The following is a 16,865-nucleotide window of genomic DNA, read 5'->3' as shown; positions in this document are numbered from 1 at the left end:
GCATCATCGAGCGCATTCCAAATGAGAACGCTAAGGACATATGTCACCTTAGTCTGAGCAGCCGGCGGATGTATACGCTTTCGCTCGATCATTTATACGGAAACCTTTTCGTACGACGTCCTTGGCCACTACTACGTACGCTATGTGCAAATCCAGAGCTTGGAAATCGAGTCCGAAACCTCACATGGAAGCACGGTTTCGACGATCACGACGATACTGAGGAGAACCGAGCTGTTTTCCTTATATGCATTAGGATTATGGGGCTACCAGAGAAGGACAGATTAATGTCTAATGCTAGTGGCACACGACGCGATGACGAATTTCTCGAAATACTTCTCATGTTCACCCCGAATGTCGATACACTTGTCGTCGCAGACAAAGCCTTCTGGCCAGATGACAAATACTGGTTCACGACTATAGCGAACCATTCGGATCGTTTCATACACCTAAGGAGCATCAACATACACGGTCCGCTGTCGTTAGAAGCCATTGCATACATTTTCCTCCTTCCTTCACTCCACGATTTTACCGCTTCGGACTTAGTGCTCCTCGATCAGAACAACAAACGCCCGGCTTGGGACCAAGACATTCCGATTCAGACTGTGCTAGATCCCGCATCTTCTCAAGTCCAGGAAATCACGCTGAAACGATCCGTTGTGGAGGTGCCGACGCTGAGATACTTCACCGAAGCTTGCAGGAATTTGAAGAGTTTCTCCTACGAACAAGACATCAATAATGGTAATAGCAGGACTATACGAACTCTGTGTAAGGCATACGCTGACTTCGCATCTTCTCCTTGGCAGATCAACGCGGCATATACTCTCCAAGCCTCTTGACCAAGTTTAGCGAGCTTGCGGGAGCGTTCATACACAATCGCGCCACGATTGAGCGTCTCTCCATCCGGGGCGACCAACAAATGCTTTGTCAGGGGCACGTGCTGCAGATAGCACGCCTGGCTTCGAATATGACAAGTCTTCGCTCGTTGGATATGGGTTTGATAACACACGACGACGAGCCGATTAATTGTACTTCCGATTTCGTTGCGAAACTAGTCCATCATCTTCCACCATCACTGGAAGAGGTGAGCTTTGAGATTGACTGGCAAGAACACTGGGGTTCAAAGGGGTGGGAGGGCCCGACAGAGATGCTGCGCCATCTCGCTGAGATGGCTTCTCCGAAGCTGTCTCTGAAGAGAGTTGCTGTAGTAGACTGGCCACCTTTCTTGGGTCACTTCCCGCCAGATTTCGCGAAGCTACACCAGTGCTTTGCCGATCGCAACATAGACTTCGTATCAATTCCCGCTCATATTGAGGGGCCGGATCCTCTGCAATTGCTGGACTACGTAGAGCCAGGATGGGTGTTTGTGCAGGTAGCGGATGCGGAGTACGCGTAATCTAATTTGTGTGCGCGACGCTGCGAAAACAAAGGCGCTTTAGCTTAGTCTTCATGTCCTGGTCGTGATTTCTGGTGATTGACGCGTGAAATTCGTTTGCAGGATTGGTGGGTGGTGAAGGGCTGAACGCGCTGGTGAGGGATTAGCGTGTTGGGCGCCCGATGACTCGCGTATAAGGCTGCGATGTACGTCATGTTCAACCTACAACGCGCCCCTCCGAATCTTCTGCTCACGATCGCATACCACCTACCACACTTGACCAACACTCTCGAAAATTTACAATGGCCCAAAAAGGAGACCATCTATTGCAGCGCCCTCTCTATGGTAAGATCCCTGCTCCCCCAGTCCACACGGAACTAACATCCGCAGTGTTTGATCTTCCCGAAGAGCTATTAGCCACACTCACTCTCAAGGATCAGCCTGAGCAGCCATTAGAACAGATACCGATCCCAACACCTGTAGCGGCGAGCGACTCTCCTGATACCGCCGAAGACGAGAGCAGCAGCCCGGCAAAGGCCACATCGTGCAACCTCTGTGGGCTCAGCTTCGCATCCCTTGCAGACCAGCGCGCTCATGTCCGATCCGACCTCCATGGATACAACCTGAAGCAAAAGATAAAAGGCGCAAAGCCTGTAGGCGAGGCCGAGTTCGAGAAGCTCATCGGAGATCTGGACGAGAGCATATCAGGGTCTGAGTCATCGGAATCCGACGACGATGAAGATGAAGAAGGGGCGAAGGCAAAGGACTCGACATTAAGCGCACTTTTGAAGAAGCAGGCCAAGATTTCGGATCCGGAATTCGAGGATTTTGCCTCAAGGAAGAAGCAGAGAGGTTCTGGCAAGCCTCCGCTGATATGGTTCTCGTCACCCTCGATACCCCAAAATATGTCGCTGGGCGTCTATCGCGCGATCTTCTCGAATGCGGAGCAGGAGGACGAGTCACATATCCTGGATACTATACGCGCAAAACAGCTATCCCCAAAGCAGCCTCCCAAGATCAAGGCGAATGAGGGTGGTGTCCCACTACCAGGCACACACATTGGGCCGCATTTTTTTCTCTGTATGATAGGCGGTGGTCATTTCGCTGCAATGATAGTGGCGCTGGCACCAAAGACAGGGAAGAACCACACAGGATTCGATGAGCGTTCGGCAACTGTAATTGCGCATAAGACCTTCCACAGATACACTACACGACGGAAACAGGGAGGTTCGCAATCAGCGAACGATAACGCAAAGGGCAACGCACACTCGGCCGGTTCATCCATTCGTCGCTATAACGAGACCGCACTCGTTGCCGAAGTCCGCGAGCTACTCTCTAGCTGGAAAAGCATGATCGATAATGCAGAATTGATCTTTGTCCGCGCGACCGGCGCGACGAATAGGAGAACTCTGTTTGGTCCGTATGAAGGACAGGTTCTCCGTCACAATGACCCACGCAACCGAGGCTTTCCCTTCAGTACACGGCGAGCGACGCAGAAAGAGCTGATGCGTTCATTTGTTGAGCTTACTCGAGTAAAGCAGAGTACCATTGATGAAGCAGCGCTTGCTGCTCTTAATAATTCTCAGAAGGAAGCTGTGGCCACCGCACCCGCTCCAGCGAAACCCAAGCCCAAAAAGTTGACGAAGGAAGAAGAGGCAGCGACATTACACACGTCCCAGGTTATACCGATAATCAAGCGTTCTAAAGTTCCCGCGCTTCTAAACTACCTCAAGACGAATGAAGTTTCACCAAACTTCCAGTTTCTCCCGACCAACCATCACACACCGACACCACTACATCTTGCTGCAGCCCTGAATTCTGCTCCTATCATCCTCGCGCTCATCACGAAGGCCGGGGCCGATCCGACTGTGATGAACGATGAAGCGCGAACTCCTTTCACGCTGACTGGTGACCGTGCAGCTCGTGACGCATTTCGCGTCGCACGCTCAGAGCTCGGAGAGTCTGCCTGGGATTGGGAGAAGGCCGGTATACCTGCAGCCATCACCAAAGCCGAGGCCGACAAGCGAGACGCTCAAGAGAAGACCGAGAAGGCTGCTGAGAGTAAGGCTGAAGCTGATCGACGGAAGGCTGAGACCGAACGTGTGCGGAAAGAGAGTGAGGCCGAGGAAATCAGGAAAAAGGAGCAGAGGTTGGGGAAGGGCAAGTCGTTGGGTGCACTACCTGTCAAGACTGGAGCAGACTTAAGAGAGGAAGAGATGAGGGGGCTAACGCCCGAAGCAAGAGCTAGGATGGAAAGAGAACGGCGTGCTAGGGCTGCTGAAGAAAGACTGAAGCGGATGCAACGTTGAGATCGTTTCCAACAATGTCACCTGATCTTATGCCATCCAATGTCAGCACGAGAATAGTAGCATTTGACTGGGGAGAATCACGCGTAGAAAGCGTCCAAAGGGCTTCAGCAATGCGAAAAGGATACCCCACATGTGAGAGCGAGGAAGAAGGAAGACGTTCAACAAGGGTATTTTAATGAATAGCCTGGAAACAGCGGACCGTGCGGAGTGACAGAAGGGGGCAAATGATATCATGAGCAGTAATGAAGGGAAACGAGAGACTCATGGCCCGAACACATGACGCTATCAGGGCCCATGGACCATTTCAGTCTTGATATGTGTAGTTCTTCGGTAGTTGTAACAACACCTGCACCTGTACCCACCACCCATTCTTCACTATGTCAACAAGCGCTCAAGCACTCCCTGGCGCACCGACGCCCCTCTACTTAGCCATACGCGTTATAACCGATGCAGCTTATCAGCCTGTAATCAATCTATGCGCTATCACCTACGCCGACGAGCCATCAGGATGGGAACGAGAAGATGACATCCAGCCCGAACCGCTCTTTGACCAAAACGGCAACCAAATACAAAGACACAAATGGATCTACGCCTCTGCTCTTTTCGCGCTAGCTCCCTACACTCGCCATATGAAGATCACCGTACGCTGCTGGGACGACCCTGACTCAGATATACGCGTAAATATCATCGCAGCTGATGAGCACAAACACCTCGCCGAAAAGATTGTGCAAGAAGACATCGACCACTTCATTGACACGGAAATACGTAAACCAGACGGCCAAAAGCCGCGCCTGGTACACGAGATGACCGGTGTGGCCTTCCGTGCAGCAATCGTAGATCCAGTGACTGGACGGAGGTTCGCTTGGTCTTTACTGGAGCTGAATACGTCTAACCACAGCGCTCACCCTGTGGGTAGGCGCACTCTGCAGGAAGAACAGGAGCTGGAGAGAGAGAGGCTACAGGACGTGGAGGAGGAGGAGTTCGGGCGTGTGGAGGAAGGCAAGAAGGAGAGACTGGAACTTCATGGCGGGTTGGACTTGGTCGAGGTAGACATGGGGCTGAAGGAAGAGGAGGTGCAGATAAAGGCGGAACCGAGGGTCAAAACTGAAAAAGTGAAGATGGAAGCGAAGATGAAGGAAGTCAAGATCGAGAAACGGGAGTAGGTGACGGGCGCGAGAGGAAGACACGATAATATGGTACCGAGATTGAAGTCTATGAGCGAGTGGTCTCAGATCTTAGGATGCTCATGCAAGAGCCAAGTAACCTACGATTTACTGTGAACAACGTTATAGGGGTATCTTAGATCCAAAAAAAATCAAGTCTCGAACAGGTAACAGCCCTCTACCAGGTGTCTCAAAAGTCGTAATCGAAGTTTAACACGTACTCCATCTGCAGGTGTGCGCGAGGGCGCGCCATACCCAAGTAACCTACATGAACGAGTTTTACAAAATTACATTGTTGTCCGAATCACCAAGTCCTAAGATCTACGGCTTCGATCTTAATGCCCAATGACGTCATCGCTCTTTGCAAACTTCCTTCCCACACTCCATCTCGTACTACAACAGCTGCCACCACCAATCGCAACCCGCCCCAAAATGTCTTCTACAGACGTCCACGAACAGGAAATAGATGCGCGATCCCGCTCCGCACTCGCCTCAACACGGCGCAATCTACGCTACCTCTACGACCCCAAGACCGCGCCCAACGCCGTATCCTCACGCCGCACCCGCGCACTCCTCCGCGTCCTCCGCTCCGGCGTCATATTCGCCTTTTGGAAACTCGTCCGATATGCGAAATACGTTGCGATTGGGTCACTGGTTGCGACGATAGGCGCTGGAGCTTTCGGCACAGTGGTTAGTGGGGCGGGGTTCGTGTTGGCGCCGACGGGCATTGCGGGCACGATTTTCGCGGCGACGGTTTGGGGCATTGGGAAGTTTGCTGTTAAGAAGGTTAAGAAGAGGTGGGGTGTTGGACAGGAATTGGAGGACGAGGAGGCAGAGACGTGGCAGGATAGGAGATATGCGGCGCAAAGGGTGGATTTCGGAGCGGAGGCTATGCCTTGGTGAGGAAGATGATCGACTTCGTGTGAAAAGGAAGGGTGTCGCGATGGACTTGCGAAAGTAAAGACAAGAAAAAAGAGAGCACAAGGCATTGGCCTTGAATTACTAGGCCTGAGCACGAGGTTTCTCAACACCCCGGGTCTTGACAACGACTCCGACCTCTCGCCCAAATAACACTTTCCGATTTCCTACGTCTCTGATTTTGCTACCAAGGATACCACAAGCTCCCTTCGTTATCAGTATCGACGCAATCGCTACAAAAGACCACACAACCCGGGCTCCTTTCGACCTCCATGGACCTTGACCCGCATCATGAATATCGCTAGCACAACTCACCCATGGCGCTATAGCGGCGCACGATCCTCACAGATGACGGCCAAATACAGCATTCCCAACGCTTCTACATCCAACAATACATCTTCGCCCTCGAAACGATTTCTGTCCTTGGTGTAACTACGTCCATCTCATACAGCGCCTTCTCGAACTTGCTTGCTACGACTGAACGATTCGTCATAGCAGAAGCTGGGTGGAAAGGGGAGCAGTGCATCAAGACTAGATTGAACAAGGGAAACACTTGCTTGTAAAGTCTCGAGACGGCCACTTGTGAATTACAGGAGGGCGAGGTGGATGTATGGAATGAGGCGGGGTGGGGCCGGCGCGCCTGAAAGGATCAAGAACAGGGTGGTTGGTGCAAAGGCGGGGGAGGCAGGTGCACGAGCATGGCGATCTTGATATGGAGACTACGTGAGCATTTTGATTAAGCGCTAGCCAGACTAGAACCCGACTATCAAATGCATAGGATGTGGTGTGATCAAGATTTGGTATCATTCCAGAACGGTACGTAAAACTAATTCGACAACATCGCTCTAAAACAAGTAAGATAGCTTGGTGCGAAACCAGCCTGTGTGGAACGCCACAATATGCAACCCATATCCTTCTCCTTCTAATGGCCGTGTGAGTGTGCGTGTCCTATTTGCGTGATAAGCGGGAGTAGCATGCCAATCATGACGATACTTATGTCGCCCTTGGACATGTTGCTGTTACCGGGATATGCGTCCATGTAACCGTTCGCGGTGGGGTCTTCGTGCGGGTGTTGAGAGGCTGTGGCTTCAGACATGGAGTGCATGGCGACATACCTGCGTCAGGTCAGTAAATCAGAAAGCGGTAGGGCGGATCTGTGGACTTACAAAAATGTTCCACCAGAGAAGCACAATACCCAGCCAGTCGCCCATGTCAAGCCTTCATCACCACCCAGGTGGTTGCGTCCGAACATGTGTACGATGGTCCAAGTAGCCAAAGCGCCTGCTGGCGCTGCTAAACTGAAGAAAGCGAGATGTGTCCGCGCCTTTCGTTTTGAAAGCCCTTGTTTGAGAAGAACAGAAGTGAGACCAAATGCTGCAGGGGCCTTGTGCAGCATGATGGCGAAGAAGATGACGAGCGACAGAGATGTGGACTCGGCTGTAGAAGAGGCACCTAGCGCGATTCCGTCGGCGCATGCGTGAACAATGAGACCGATTGTGGCTGCTGGTGTCTTTTTTGTAGGTGGGGGAGGCAGACCAGGCGTTGCGAGAGGCGTCACTGCAGCGCTCTGCATGCCCATGCCGTTGAGACTCAATGAAGATGAGTTGTGCGGCCCACGTGCCAGGTTTGATAACGAAATGTGCATTGGCTGGTACTTTGGTTTCGCGGAAGCCAGGGCTTCTGGCAGATGTTCGACCAGGAACATGAGAATGTAACCTAGTATCAGTGCAACGCCGATGTATGCATGTGGGCTGGGCCCGTCTTCGTGGCCAGCTTCAGCATGCCCATGGGCTGGTTCGTCGTCTTCCGGTGCGTGCACGCGAGTGTGTCCCTCTTTGTGGCCTTCTGTCGAGTCGTCGTCTCCACCTTTTTGCGGGTGAGCATCCTCCGCAGGCTTCTCCTTCTCCTTGCTGTCCTTGATCTTCTTCAACTGCATATCGATGGCAGCTTTGTCGCTAGTCATGTCGACGGCGCCCGGCGCCTTGACCGCTCCTCCAGTGAGCGAGTTCGTGGCGACATCATCTGCTCTCTTCCAAGTCGGGAACTTGGGTGGGTGAGGTATCTCTTTTTGCAGGCTCACGACCGAGGGGATGGTAGGTTGAACACTCCGCGCACTGTGCGCATGCGCCTTGCTTCCAGCGCTGTACATGGTCTCGATGCCTTCGGGTATGATAACAATCAGGGAGGTGCCTACTAGCACTCCAGTGCCGAGGAGAGTGATGATGCGCAATTGGCGGGTGGAGAGGTTAAAGGAGAGCGGGAGGATGCCGGCAAGGAAGGAGCTGTGCATGTTAGAATCCGCTCGTGTACATTGTAGAGACCAGAGACGCACGCAATACCCATAACCGTGCTCAAGGCGAGCAGCATAAACAGGCCGTCCCACATGATTGCAGCGTGCGTAGAGTCGTCCCCTAAGCGGATTTACGAAGAAAAGATGCGCCCGGTACACAGAAAAGGGAAAAGGGTGGTAAGACGTTCAATCGACGCTATCCATGCCGCGAGGAGTCGGCCGTCGCAGGGTAGTCGGGGTGGTGGTGGTGTTGGCGGTGAGGGCTGGCGTGTTGTGAGGCTGATGTGGACAAGTTGGTCGTATAGCGCAACTTTCTTGAGGCTTGGGAGCAGGGGCGGGAGCGACGACGTAGGGCTGCGCTAAAACGCGTCTCCCGTCGCGCTAGCTGCTCCCTTCACTTTGCGCGCTGCTCGTCCATCATCTAGTTGCTACACGCGACTGCCACCGCCCCACCCACGTCGCGAAGATACTCCGCGTCAATCAAGCGCACATTTCAGATTACACGGTACCGCACAAACGCCGTCATCATGCAGCTCGATTTGGACGAGTGTAAGTTGCGCAACGGGATCTGCGCGAAGGCGTAGCAAGAGCAGCGTCAGCGTATACTTTGCTAACACCATGAAGGGGTCACCAACTCGAATGATTGCTTCCACATCAACCTCTACCGCACGTCCAACGCGGACGGCCCCGAACGCATCTACGACGATTCCTTCCACCCCAGCTACACATACACTGTCATCGAAGAGAACGAGACCATCGCGGGGTACAAGAACCCCAGCATCGAGCTCGACTTCCGCGCAAACGACCTCAAGCCGAATCTGAAGATCTCATTCGATCAGGAACTCGACCTCAAGAAGATCTCCCCAGACTTGAATCAGATCGATCTATCACCAGAGCTGTTTCGCGAGTTCCTCCCCGAGTCGATCGACGATGCTGCCGGTGCTGCGTCTTCAGACTGGAAACCACCGGGCGAATGTATGAAGACCTTCAGCCTATACGGCAAACAGTACGAGATATGGAAGGCCTCCATGACGGATCCCGATGCTAGGCGCATCTGGTTGAACATGAGAATCCTGACACTGCTGTTCATCGAGGGCGCGACAATAGACGGTTTGGATGACGAAGAGACGCTCGACCGATGGACGCTATACCTTCTATACGACGTGACGCCCTTGTCAGATTCACAACTTTCTCCTTACACATTCGCCGGCTTCTCCACGTCATATCGCGCCTGGGTCTTTCCTACGTTCGAGATCGCTCGTGCCACAAAGCAACTGCCATCACCCGCCGATAGCAACGACGGCACTGCGGGCAAATATACGCCACCTCGTTTGACGCAAGACCCCGAGACGTTCCTCTTCACCAATAAGCTCGACCTCCTCGAAACGCCATCAAGGGAGCGCATCTCCCAGTTTCTCATTATCCCCCCATACCAAGGTCAATCGCTCGGAAGCCGCTTGTACGACACCATCTTCCAGGAGTTGGTGAGCAAGCCCTTCATCTTCGAGATACCAGTTGAAGATCCGAGCGAAGCTTTCGATGCCATGCGGGATTACAGCGACATCACCTATCTTCGTACATTGCCCGCCTTCCAGGAACTGTCAATTGCTTCCAATTTGTCTCCTGAATCCCTAAGGAAGGACTCACCAATTCCGCGGGACCAGATCCTTGGCAACGGTAAAGACCTTGAAGCACTTCGGGTGGAAACCAAGATTGTGAGCAGACAATTTTACAGGATGATCGAGCTCCACTTGTTGTCGACCATCCCACCAAACAATCGAAACCGGGCGCGAATCACGAGAAAAGCAAAGTCCAGCAACGAAAACGATCGGAGATACTACTTCTGGCGGTTGGCGCTGAAGCACCGTATCTACAGCCAGAATGCAGACGCGCTAGAGCAGATGGAAGATGTCGCTGAACGTGTAGAGAAGCTGGAGTCTGCAGTCGATTCACAGCAGGAGGAGTTTGAAGAACGTCTTGAAGGGCTGGAGAAGCGCCAGAGTCTCGTGGCCGATGAAGCGTCCATGCCCGCAGTCGGCGCGAGAAGCAAGCGGAAGAGGGCGGTTGTCGTTGATGACGACGAGGATGACGAGTGGGAAGACATGGATGAAGTATCAGTGGCCAGTTCAAAGAGGATGCGGTCGTGAAGGTGATGTCTTTCCTCGTGTCAGGGTGTTTGAGTAAGCGCAGGAGAGATCGGGGATGATTAGCGCATCTCCACTGTAGGCTGCCCGGAAGCCTGTCCAAAGGTCTGGTTCATGATCATAGTTTAGGTAGTATACCCAATAGCACTTCCATTCTCACTAGACCGGCGATTGCAACCTAATCTCCGCGCGGGGCAGAGCTACCCCACGCCCAAATTTTGGAATCCGAACCTTGAGCTGAATCGCATCGACGCAGCGCAGTGATATCCCTACTGAATACTCGCGTTGATTTTTCGATTCACCCAAATACAGGATGCCAGACCGCCAATACAACCTCACCGTCCTGATCTCAGGCAACGGGTCAAACCTCCAAGCCCTCATCGACGCATGCGCATCCGGCGCTCTACCCAACACGCGCATAACCCACGTTATATCCAAGTACTTCCGCCTCGAAATCTGCCTTGTTGTACAGTTAAACTAACGATTCATACCAGCCGCATAAAAGCCTACGGTCTCGAACGCGCCGCCAAAGCCTCCATACCCACAACCTACCACAACCTCAAGTCCTACAAAGACAAGCATCCCAACGCGCTCGACACCGCCCGCGAAGAATACGATGCGGAACTAGCCAAAATCATTCTCGAAGGCCAACACCCGCGTCCCGACCTCATCGTCTGCGCAGGCTGGATGCACATCGTCACCCCGTCCTTCCTCTCGCCCATCGCGGCCGCCGGCATCAAAATAATAAACCTGCACCCGGCTCTACCGGGCGAGTTTGCGGGCGCGCATGCGATTGATCGCGCGTGGAAGGCGGGTCAAGAGGAAGAGCTGAAGCGGACGGGCGTTATGATACATGAGGTTATTGCCGAGGTGGATGCTGGTGATGCGATTGTTACGCAGGAGGTGGAGTTGAGGGAAGGAGAGAGTCTGGATGCGTTGGAGGAGAGGATTCATGCGGTTGAGCATGGGTTGATTGTTGAGGGGGCTAGGAGGGTGCTTGAGGGGTTGGGTAAGAAGTGAGGGGGGAGGAAAAGGACGGTGGGTAGGGGGGAGGAGAGATAGGATGATATGATACCCAGAATGAATGATGTAAATACATGTTTGTATGTTTTTGGCACGCTTGGTGGCGACTGTCGGGTGGGTGGGTTGCCAATATAAGTTGAAGCATCGTCGTGATGCCTTACCAACACTATGAGGGACATGATGATAATACACCAAAGAGCCACTTTCTTTCCATCAGTATTGCAAACATCTCACTGACATCTCGAGTAGTCAATTTAGAACATCACGAGAGCCCGTTAGCCCATGGCTAATCTCAGGACAAGAGCAGCAAGAACGGGGTTGTTGACAAAGAGACAGGTGTTTTTTGTAGTCCAGCTAGACCACACAATGTCTATTCTTTTCCAAGCCGTTTCTAGAAATCGCTATTCTGCTTTCTTCAACTTCCTTCATGCCCATCATCGCATACAGCAAAAGGTAGCCTCTCTGACCTCCGACGTGAGGTCATGCGCAAGGCAAGTAACCGAAAAAATGTAGCATAGATGGTCAGCGACCGTGAAGCAGACATGAGTACGAACTTGGTGTATTTTGACCCTAGTTCCTGTACATATGAACCCCGCTACCGCTGTACTCCTCAGATGAACCCAAACCATACCTCTTACTTATACCTAAGACTCCTTCCTTCCTATCCTAGGTTGGCGATGTGGATGTGTGTATCGTGACTTTGGGAGGGTTGGCAATGGATGATACAATTGACAGTAGGGCGAAAGAGAGTTTGACGATCAGTGTCTGAGCGGTAGAGTGGAGCGCACGGGGGTAAGAGCAGATGTAGTATTCGTCCGTAGAGATAACGTCCATTCTACAGATTCAGATTGTATGAAATAATGACGATGTGTAATAGAACGCCCACAAGTTGATTTCGTGGCATACTGCTCGATCGCGAGAAGCATGATGTGCACGCCGTAAGACCTTGTCGGTGTGCTCTCAGTGCATACATATCGGGTTGCTGCGGTATGCAAGTCAAGGTTTAATCATCCTTTTTGAGGTAGTTGACCAAGTCAACCATTTCGGCCTGCGACATGGCTGAGCTCATAGCTTTGTATGCCTCGTATAAGATCCAGAGTGGAAAGACGACCCACAGACCGTTAAAGAAAGCGAGGTAAAGCCAGCTGATGCGTGTTAGTCAGAGCCCAGTTCTGCTCGACGTAGACCGTATGGGAAAACCTGAATGAACGGAAGAAAGATAATACAGCCGGCTTGTTGAGGCATACTGGTGGCGTGGTTCGTGCGGATATCGCGTTGTGGTCGAGAGATGAGAAGTGGGTCCGCGGGAGCGGCGCATCCGCCCGACAGCGCATATGCAGGACCAGCACATCACCTCCGTACGCCAGGAACAAGACGTGAACGCATGTGAAAGCCCATATTTTGTGGGCAGAGTCGAGGAAGGGTTACACAAGGAAGATGAAGTGGACGTTCGCAGCCATGTAGCGGACCAGACATGCGAGCCAGGCCTCATCCAACTGTCGAAGAAAACATAGTCGTGTTGACTGAGAAAGACAACACGAATCTGAAACATCACTTACAGGTACATCCAGTTGCTGGTGTCGAGATTGGGGCTTCCGGTCAGCCACTCAGGCGCGAAAGTCATCCAGCCTAATGTAGCGGTGAACCACGTGTCAGCCACATACTCGCAACAACGCAGTGTTGTTTCGTCTCAACAATCCTCGGGCCGGGCCCACATCTCGCCTCACCAATTATGATGGCTTCCAGGATTTGCACATGCTCTGTATCCACAGGAACGTGGTAATGAAAGTGTTGTGACTCACCTCCGTATATCTCCCCTGTGGCCAGGACTATCATCCAAAACCACTTCCTCAACGCACCCTTCTTCTCGTCTTTGGTGAGGAGATAGCATATCCAGCATGCCAAAGGCCCAGCCACGAACACAGTCAGAATCTCGAGAGCCACGACCGTTAGATCCGTACCACCCCATCGCTTATCCGCCTTCGCATACTCCTGCCACAGTCGACTGAATGGACCGGTCCCGTAGTTCGCCCCGTACAGAAGATCCTGCCTGCCTAGCCAATACACATCCGGAGGAGTAAAGAGAGTGATATGAGGGTGGTTGCGTGATGCAGCGGAAAAAGAGGTGGGCAACGAATATGTGACGAAGAAGCAGTTGTAAAGAAAGGAGCCTTCAAAGACGAAGTGGATCAGAGCATCGAAGAGATGCCAGATGAAAAGTACGCGTGTTTTGAGGACGGTAGTCTTGGGTAGGACTTTTATCGATGCACCGTAAGCGCCACCGAGGAGAGCGAGTACAGCCAAGAGCGATATCACCGTCGTCGCGTCGATTTCGGGACCGGAGCGCGGGACAGGCGGAGGTACAACGGGAGGCGGCGGAGGCACCTTTTTGCTACCGAAGAAAGACATTGTGCCACGTAAAAGGCGGAGGACACGGGACCACGAAGTGGCTCGGTTAGGGCACAACTTAGTTGTGTCGTGGATGAATACGCGCTCGGCTGCAGTTGTGGAAGATAATTCGGGATTCCAGGAACGCTAGCGAGCTTAGACCATGGTCACATGGCTGGGGAAGTCACGATCCAGAACCAATAGCTTCACAATTTCGCGGTACGGACCATGCTCACGGGGTACATCAAGGTGGATACATCGTGAAATCGCGGTAAGTGTTTTATGCCATGTTTTTGCATTTACTGGTATATAGGGTGGCTGGCCCACAGCTTCCGAAAGCCTCCAACCCGCGACTTCCCAACCAAGAAAAACCGATCAGATTCCCAAGCGCCGCACACGAACGAATACTACAACGCACAAGTGATGGTACAGGCGACACAATTTAGACAACGACGTTTTCGCATTCTCTGCCTCCCCTACCGCATATATACGAGGATCGGATCAACGAGTCCTAATGATACTGGAAAAAGCGCTCCAAAATGCAAAACAAACACAAGCTTTTGCGAACCCACAGATCAGGAGCGACCGTCAACAAACGCCGAAACCAGAGTGGGGACGCTCATAGAGCATTACAACCAATCTATGGTATGAGAAAGGATGAGGAAAGGATAAAGATGTCCGAGGAACTCCATAGTGAGACCCAATGTGCGCCGGTATAAAAGACATGCAAGAGAGCCGACAGGAAGATGCTGCAAAGGAGCCGTCCGGATTATGCTGAATACGACGATCGTCTCTAACAAGAGATCGTGAGGAACGCCAATCGCTGGCCCACAACAACGTTTCGTACCGTAGTGAAGAAGATTCGTGAGCGCTCAGTAACCGGCGGACCAGGAACGTCCGCTCCACTCGTCCGATCAATCAGGTCGTAAGCGTGATTCGTGTCCAAAGAGATTCGTTACGCGGAAAAGCAAAAGCCCCGCAAGTTCAGGTAGCGTAATGGCACCTTAAACGCAAGCCTGAGGAGTTTGGCTGCGCTCGTTGAAGGCACCACTGGGCATGCCGTAGCCATACTGATACTGAGGGGTGTATTGATCCTCGGGTGAGTATCCGGTAAGGGGACCGGGCGAGGTTTGATGAGAGATGAAGGGTGATGATCTTCGAGAAGGGATAAGGTCGTTCGCACCATCGACCATAAGCGGCATGGCAGGCGAGGGAGGACTACTTGTTGCCGAAGACTGATTACTTCCAGTAGTTTGGTTGAGCACGTAATCCAGAGCTCCGTCTCCATGGGCGGTCTTCGTAGAAGGCGTGGTGACATTCGGAGAAGTTTTGCCAGTGGGAGTGCCAAACTGGATGCGAGTCAGTTTCCGTCTAGGCCATGCTACCAGGGTGCTGAGGTGGAGGTTGAGAACGTACAAAGCAGAATTTCTGGATCAACTCGTTGTACTCGGCAGACTGAAGATCGGGCTTCTCCAGTGTCAGAGAGTCAGGTCGAGTACCGGGAACCGGAGCAGTAGTGGCAGGCGCCTGGATGGTAGGAGCCGGGCGGTCGAAGTAACCATTGTTCATCTTGCCCTGGGTGTTCACCTTGAGTCCGCTGCGATCACCGAGCGCCGTTTGGGCGGTGGAAAGAGCAGCCGTCAATGAGGCACCGAAGTCGTAGCGAGATGCGAAAGCCTGGGCAACTTGCGGCCGGGTTGAGGCCTGGGCGGTGTGCAGGCTTACGCGCTTGCTCCTGGGCTTGAGCTTGATGGACGAATTTGGCGATTCGGCAATGATGGCACGGCCGCTGCCAAACTGGAACCTGATCTCGTTGTCGTGGCCAAAGTCGTCGTCGAAGGAGGCAGCAGGCATAGACCGTGGGCGAGGTGCCAAAGGTGAATGACGGCTGCGAGGCACAGCGCCTAGACTGGCAGTCGGGCGCTTGCTCTCGCGCTGCTTGACCTTCTTGGAGAAGTCGACCTGGTAGTTCATTGAGTTGTTGTTGTCCCAGTACTCCTGGCCGTTAACCTGGTACCGAACGCAAAGCAGCAGAGTCTTGGACTCGAGGTTCGCTTGATCAGCCAACTTGATGTTGAAGTTGAACCGGTCGTAGCCATCCTCCTTTTGCTTCTTGCGAACATCCTGGTTGAACTCTGCAACCACTTCAGACGTTGTCTTCCAGTAGTCGAGTGTGAATCGGGCCACAACGAACTTGTGGAAAGACAGGTTAGCCACGGCGATGTTGCCCACCAAGGTTTGGTGGTCAGACGCCAGGAAGATTCGCTCCACGCGAACAGGTGCTGTTTGCCTCTCGTGTGTCTCTTGCGAAGGGAAGTTCATCAGCTTGATGTCCCACTCCGGTGTCTTGGACCGCGAGTCCTCTCCGAAGGGGTACTCGCTCTCACTGTCGTATGTCTCGACAGGCGAAGAGCCAGCGCTGACAGCGATGGGACGATCGACCTGAAGGAAGTGCCTGACTTGCTCTATGTCCTCGTTGAAGTGGACGGCTTTAGAGTAAGTGGGAGTACCAGGCATGCTTGAAGGGCGACGACGGGACGGGGGGCGAAGGGCAGGCTTGACCAGCTCGCCAGACTTCTTGCGAAGTAGCGGCGGTTTTATCCGCAGCTCCTCGTCCTCGGCATCGCTGCCATCTGATGAGCTGACGATTGTGTCTGTGTTGATGGGGTGGATCATGTGCTGGGACAGCATGATCTCACTGGAGGATCGCGAGTGGGCAATCTTGCGTGCTTCCGCGGACAGCGTGCGCGCCAGGGTGACGGGAGGCTGCGGCCGTTGCTGCTTTACATTCTCGGTTATCTCGCGAGTGGGCGAAGGTATCCGCTTTTGGTCGATGTGTTGCAGTGCCTGTTGGAGTTCGCGGAGGTCGCCAATGTTGCGGCCACGGTCTTCATCGTCCGAGGAATCAGGAGGAGTCGTGATCGCACCTGAGGGAATCAGAAGATCGTTCACAGGAGGAGGAGACGGGCGGAGGCTACCGTTAGCTGAAGGGCCCTGGCGGCTGGCGTCAGACCTGATGTCTACGCTGCCGTTTCCTTGTTGGCCATTGGCAGCGGTGTTGTCGTCCGTTACCGTCGACGGCGAGCGGCGGGACTTGGCCAGATATGAGGTGGATGAGACGGAGCGGGGCAGCGACGGCCGTTGCGATGTTGCTGGCGAGCGGGGAGGCTGGTCGACGTAGGAGTGGTTCCGGCTCAAGGTGGGACTGTTAGTCTTTGATGAGGCCGGCGACCGCTGGGAGGGAGGTGTGTAAGGCAT

The 16,865-nt window shown here is 53.2% G+C and overlaps 8 protein-coding genes across 8 annotated transcripts; 5 read left to right on the top strand and 3 right to left on the bottom strand.

The window, feature by feature from the left end:
• Positions 1-1,674: 1,674 nt before the first annotated feature.
• J4E83_000410 (uncharacterized protein) lies at positions 1,675-3,681 on the top strand (the record flags this gene model as incomplete). The annotated part of the gene is made up of 2 exons (XM_049327372.1): positions 1,675-1,717; positions 1,763-3,681. 2 exons carry the CDS (start codon positions 1,675-1,677, stop codon positions 3,679-3,681), a joined length of 1,962 nt encoding a protein of 653 aa, XP_049193517.1.
• Positions 3,682-4,058: 377 nt separating this feature from the next.
• Positions 4,059-4,844, top strand: J4E83_000409 (uncharacterized protein; the record flags this gene model as incomplete). Its single annotated transcript, XM_049327371.1, has 1 exon — positions 4,059-4,844. One exon carries the CDS (start codon positions 4,059-4,061, stop codon positions 4,842-4,844), a length of 786 nt encoding a protein of 261 aa, XP_049193516.1.
• A 432-nt stretch (positions 4,845-5,276) lies between these two features.
• Positions 5,277-5,747, top strand: J4E83_000408 (uncharacterized protein; the record flags this gene model as incomplete). Its single annotated transcript, XM_049327370.1, has 1 exon — positions 5,277-5,747. The coding sequence occupies one exon, from the start codon at positions 5,277-5,279 to the stop codon at positions 5,745-5,747; it is 471 nt and encodes a 156-aa protein (XP_049193515.1).
• Positions 5,748-6,684: 937 nt separating this feature from the next.
• Positions 6,685-8,147, bottom strand: J4E83_000407 (uncharacterized protein; the record flags this gene model as incomplete). The annotated part of the gene is made up of 3 exons (XM_049327369.1): positions 6,685-6,877; positions 6,929-8,044; positions 8,095-8,147. The coding sequence occupies 3 exons, from the start codon at positions 8,145-8,147 to the stop codon at positions 6,685-6,687; spliced, it is 1,362 nt and encodes a 453-aa protein (XP_049193514.1).
• A 432-nt stretch (positions 8,148-8,579) lies between these two features.
• On the top strand, positions 8,580-10,199 carry J4E83_000406 (uncharacterized protein; the record flags this gene model as incomplete). The annotated part of the gene is made up of 2 exons (XM_049327368.1): positions 8,580-8,601; positions 8,677-10,199. The coding sequence occupies 2 exons, from the start codon at positions 8,580-8,582 to the stop codon at positions 10,197-10,199; spliced, it is 1,545 nt and encodes a 514-aa protein (XP_049193513.1).
• A 310-nt stretch (positions 10,200-10,509) lies between these two features.
• J4E83_000405 (uncharacterized protein) lies at positions 10,510-11,216 on the top strand (the record flags this gene model as incomplete). Its single annotated transcript, XM_049327367.1, has 2 exons — positions 10,510-10,634; positions 10,691-11,216. 2 exons carry the CDS (start codon positions 10,510-10,512, stop codon positions 11,214-11,216), a joined length of 651 nt encoding a protein of 216 aa, XP_049193512.1.
• A 1,006-nt stretch (positions 11,217-12,222) lies between these two features.
• J4E83_000404 (uncharacterized protein) lies at positions 12,223-13,628 on the bottom strand (the record flags this gene model as incomplete). The annotated part of the gene is made up of 3 exons (XM_049327366.1): positions 12,223-12,364; positions 12,779-12,848; positions 13,022-13,628. The coding sequence occupies 3 exons, from the start codon at positions 13,626-13,628 to the stop codon at positions 12,223-12,225; spliced, it is 819 nt and encodes a 272-aa protein (XP_049193511.1).
• Positions 13,629-14,611: 983 nt separating this feature from the next.
• On the bottom strand, positions 14,612-16,865 carry J4E83_000403 (uncharacterized protein; the record flags this gene model as incomplete). The annotated part of the gene is made up of 2 exons (XM_049327365.1): positions 14,612-14,956; positions 15,024-16,865. The coding sequence occupies 2 exons, from the start codon at positions 16,863-16,865 to the stop codon at positions 14,612-14,614; spliced, it is 2,187 nt and encodes a 728-aa protein (XP_049193510.1).

This window comes from Alternaria metachromatica (assembly GCF_023757995.1).
Source record: "Alternaria metachromatica strain BMP 0045 chromosome Unknown scaffold_1, whole genome shotgun sequence".
Classification (NCBI taxonomy): domain Eukaryota; kingdom Fungi; phylum Ascomycota; class Dothideomycetes; order Pleosporales; family Pleosporaceae; genus Alternaria; species Alternaria metachromatica.
Note: the sequence above shows the minus strand (reverse complement) of the source record. Positions and strands in the feature narration are given on the sequence as shown.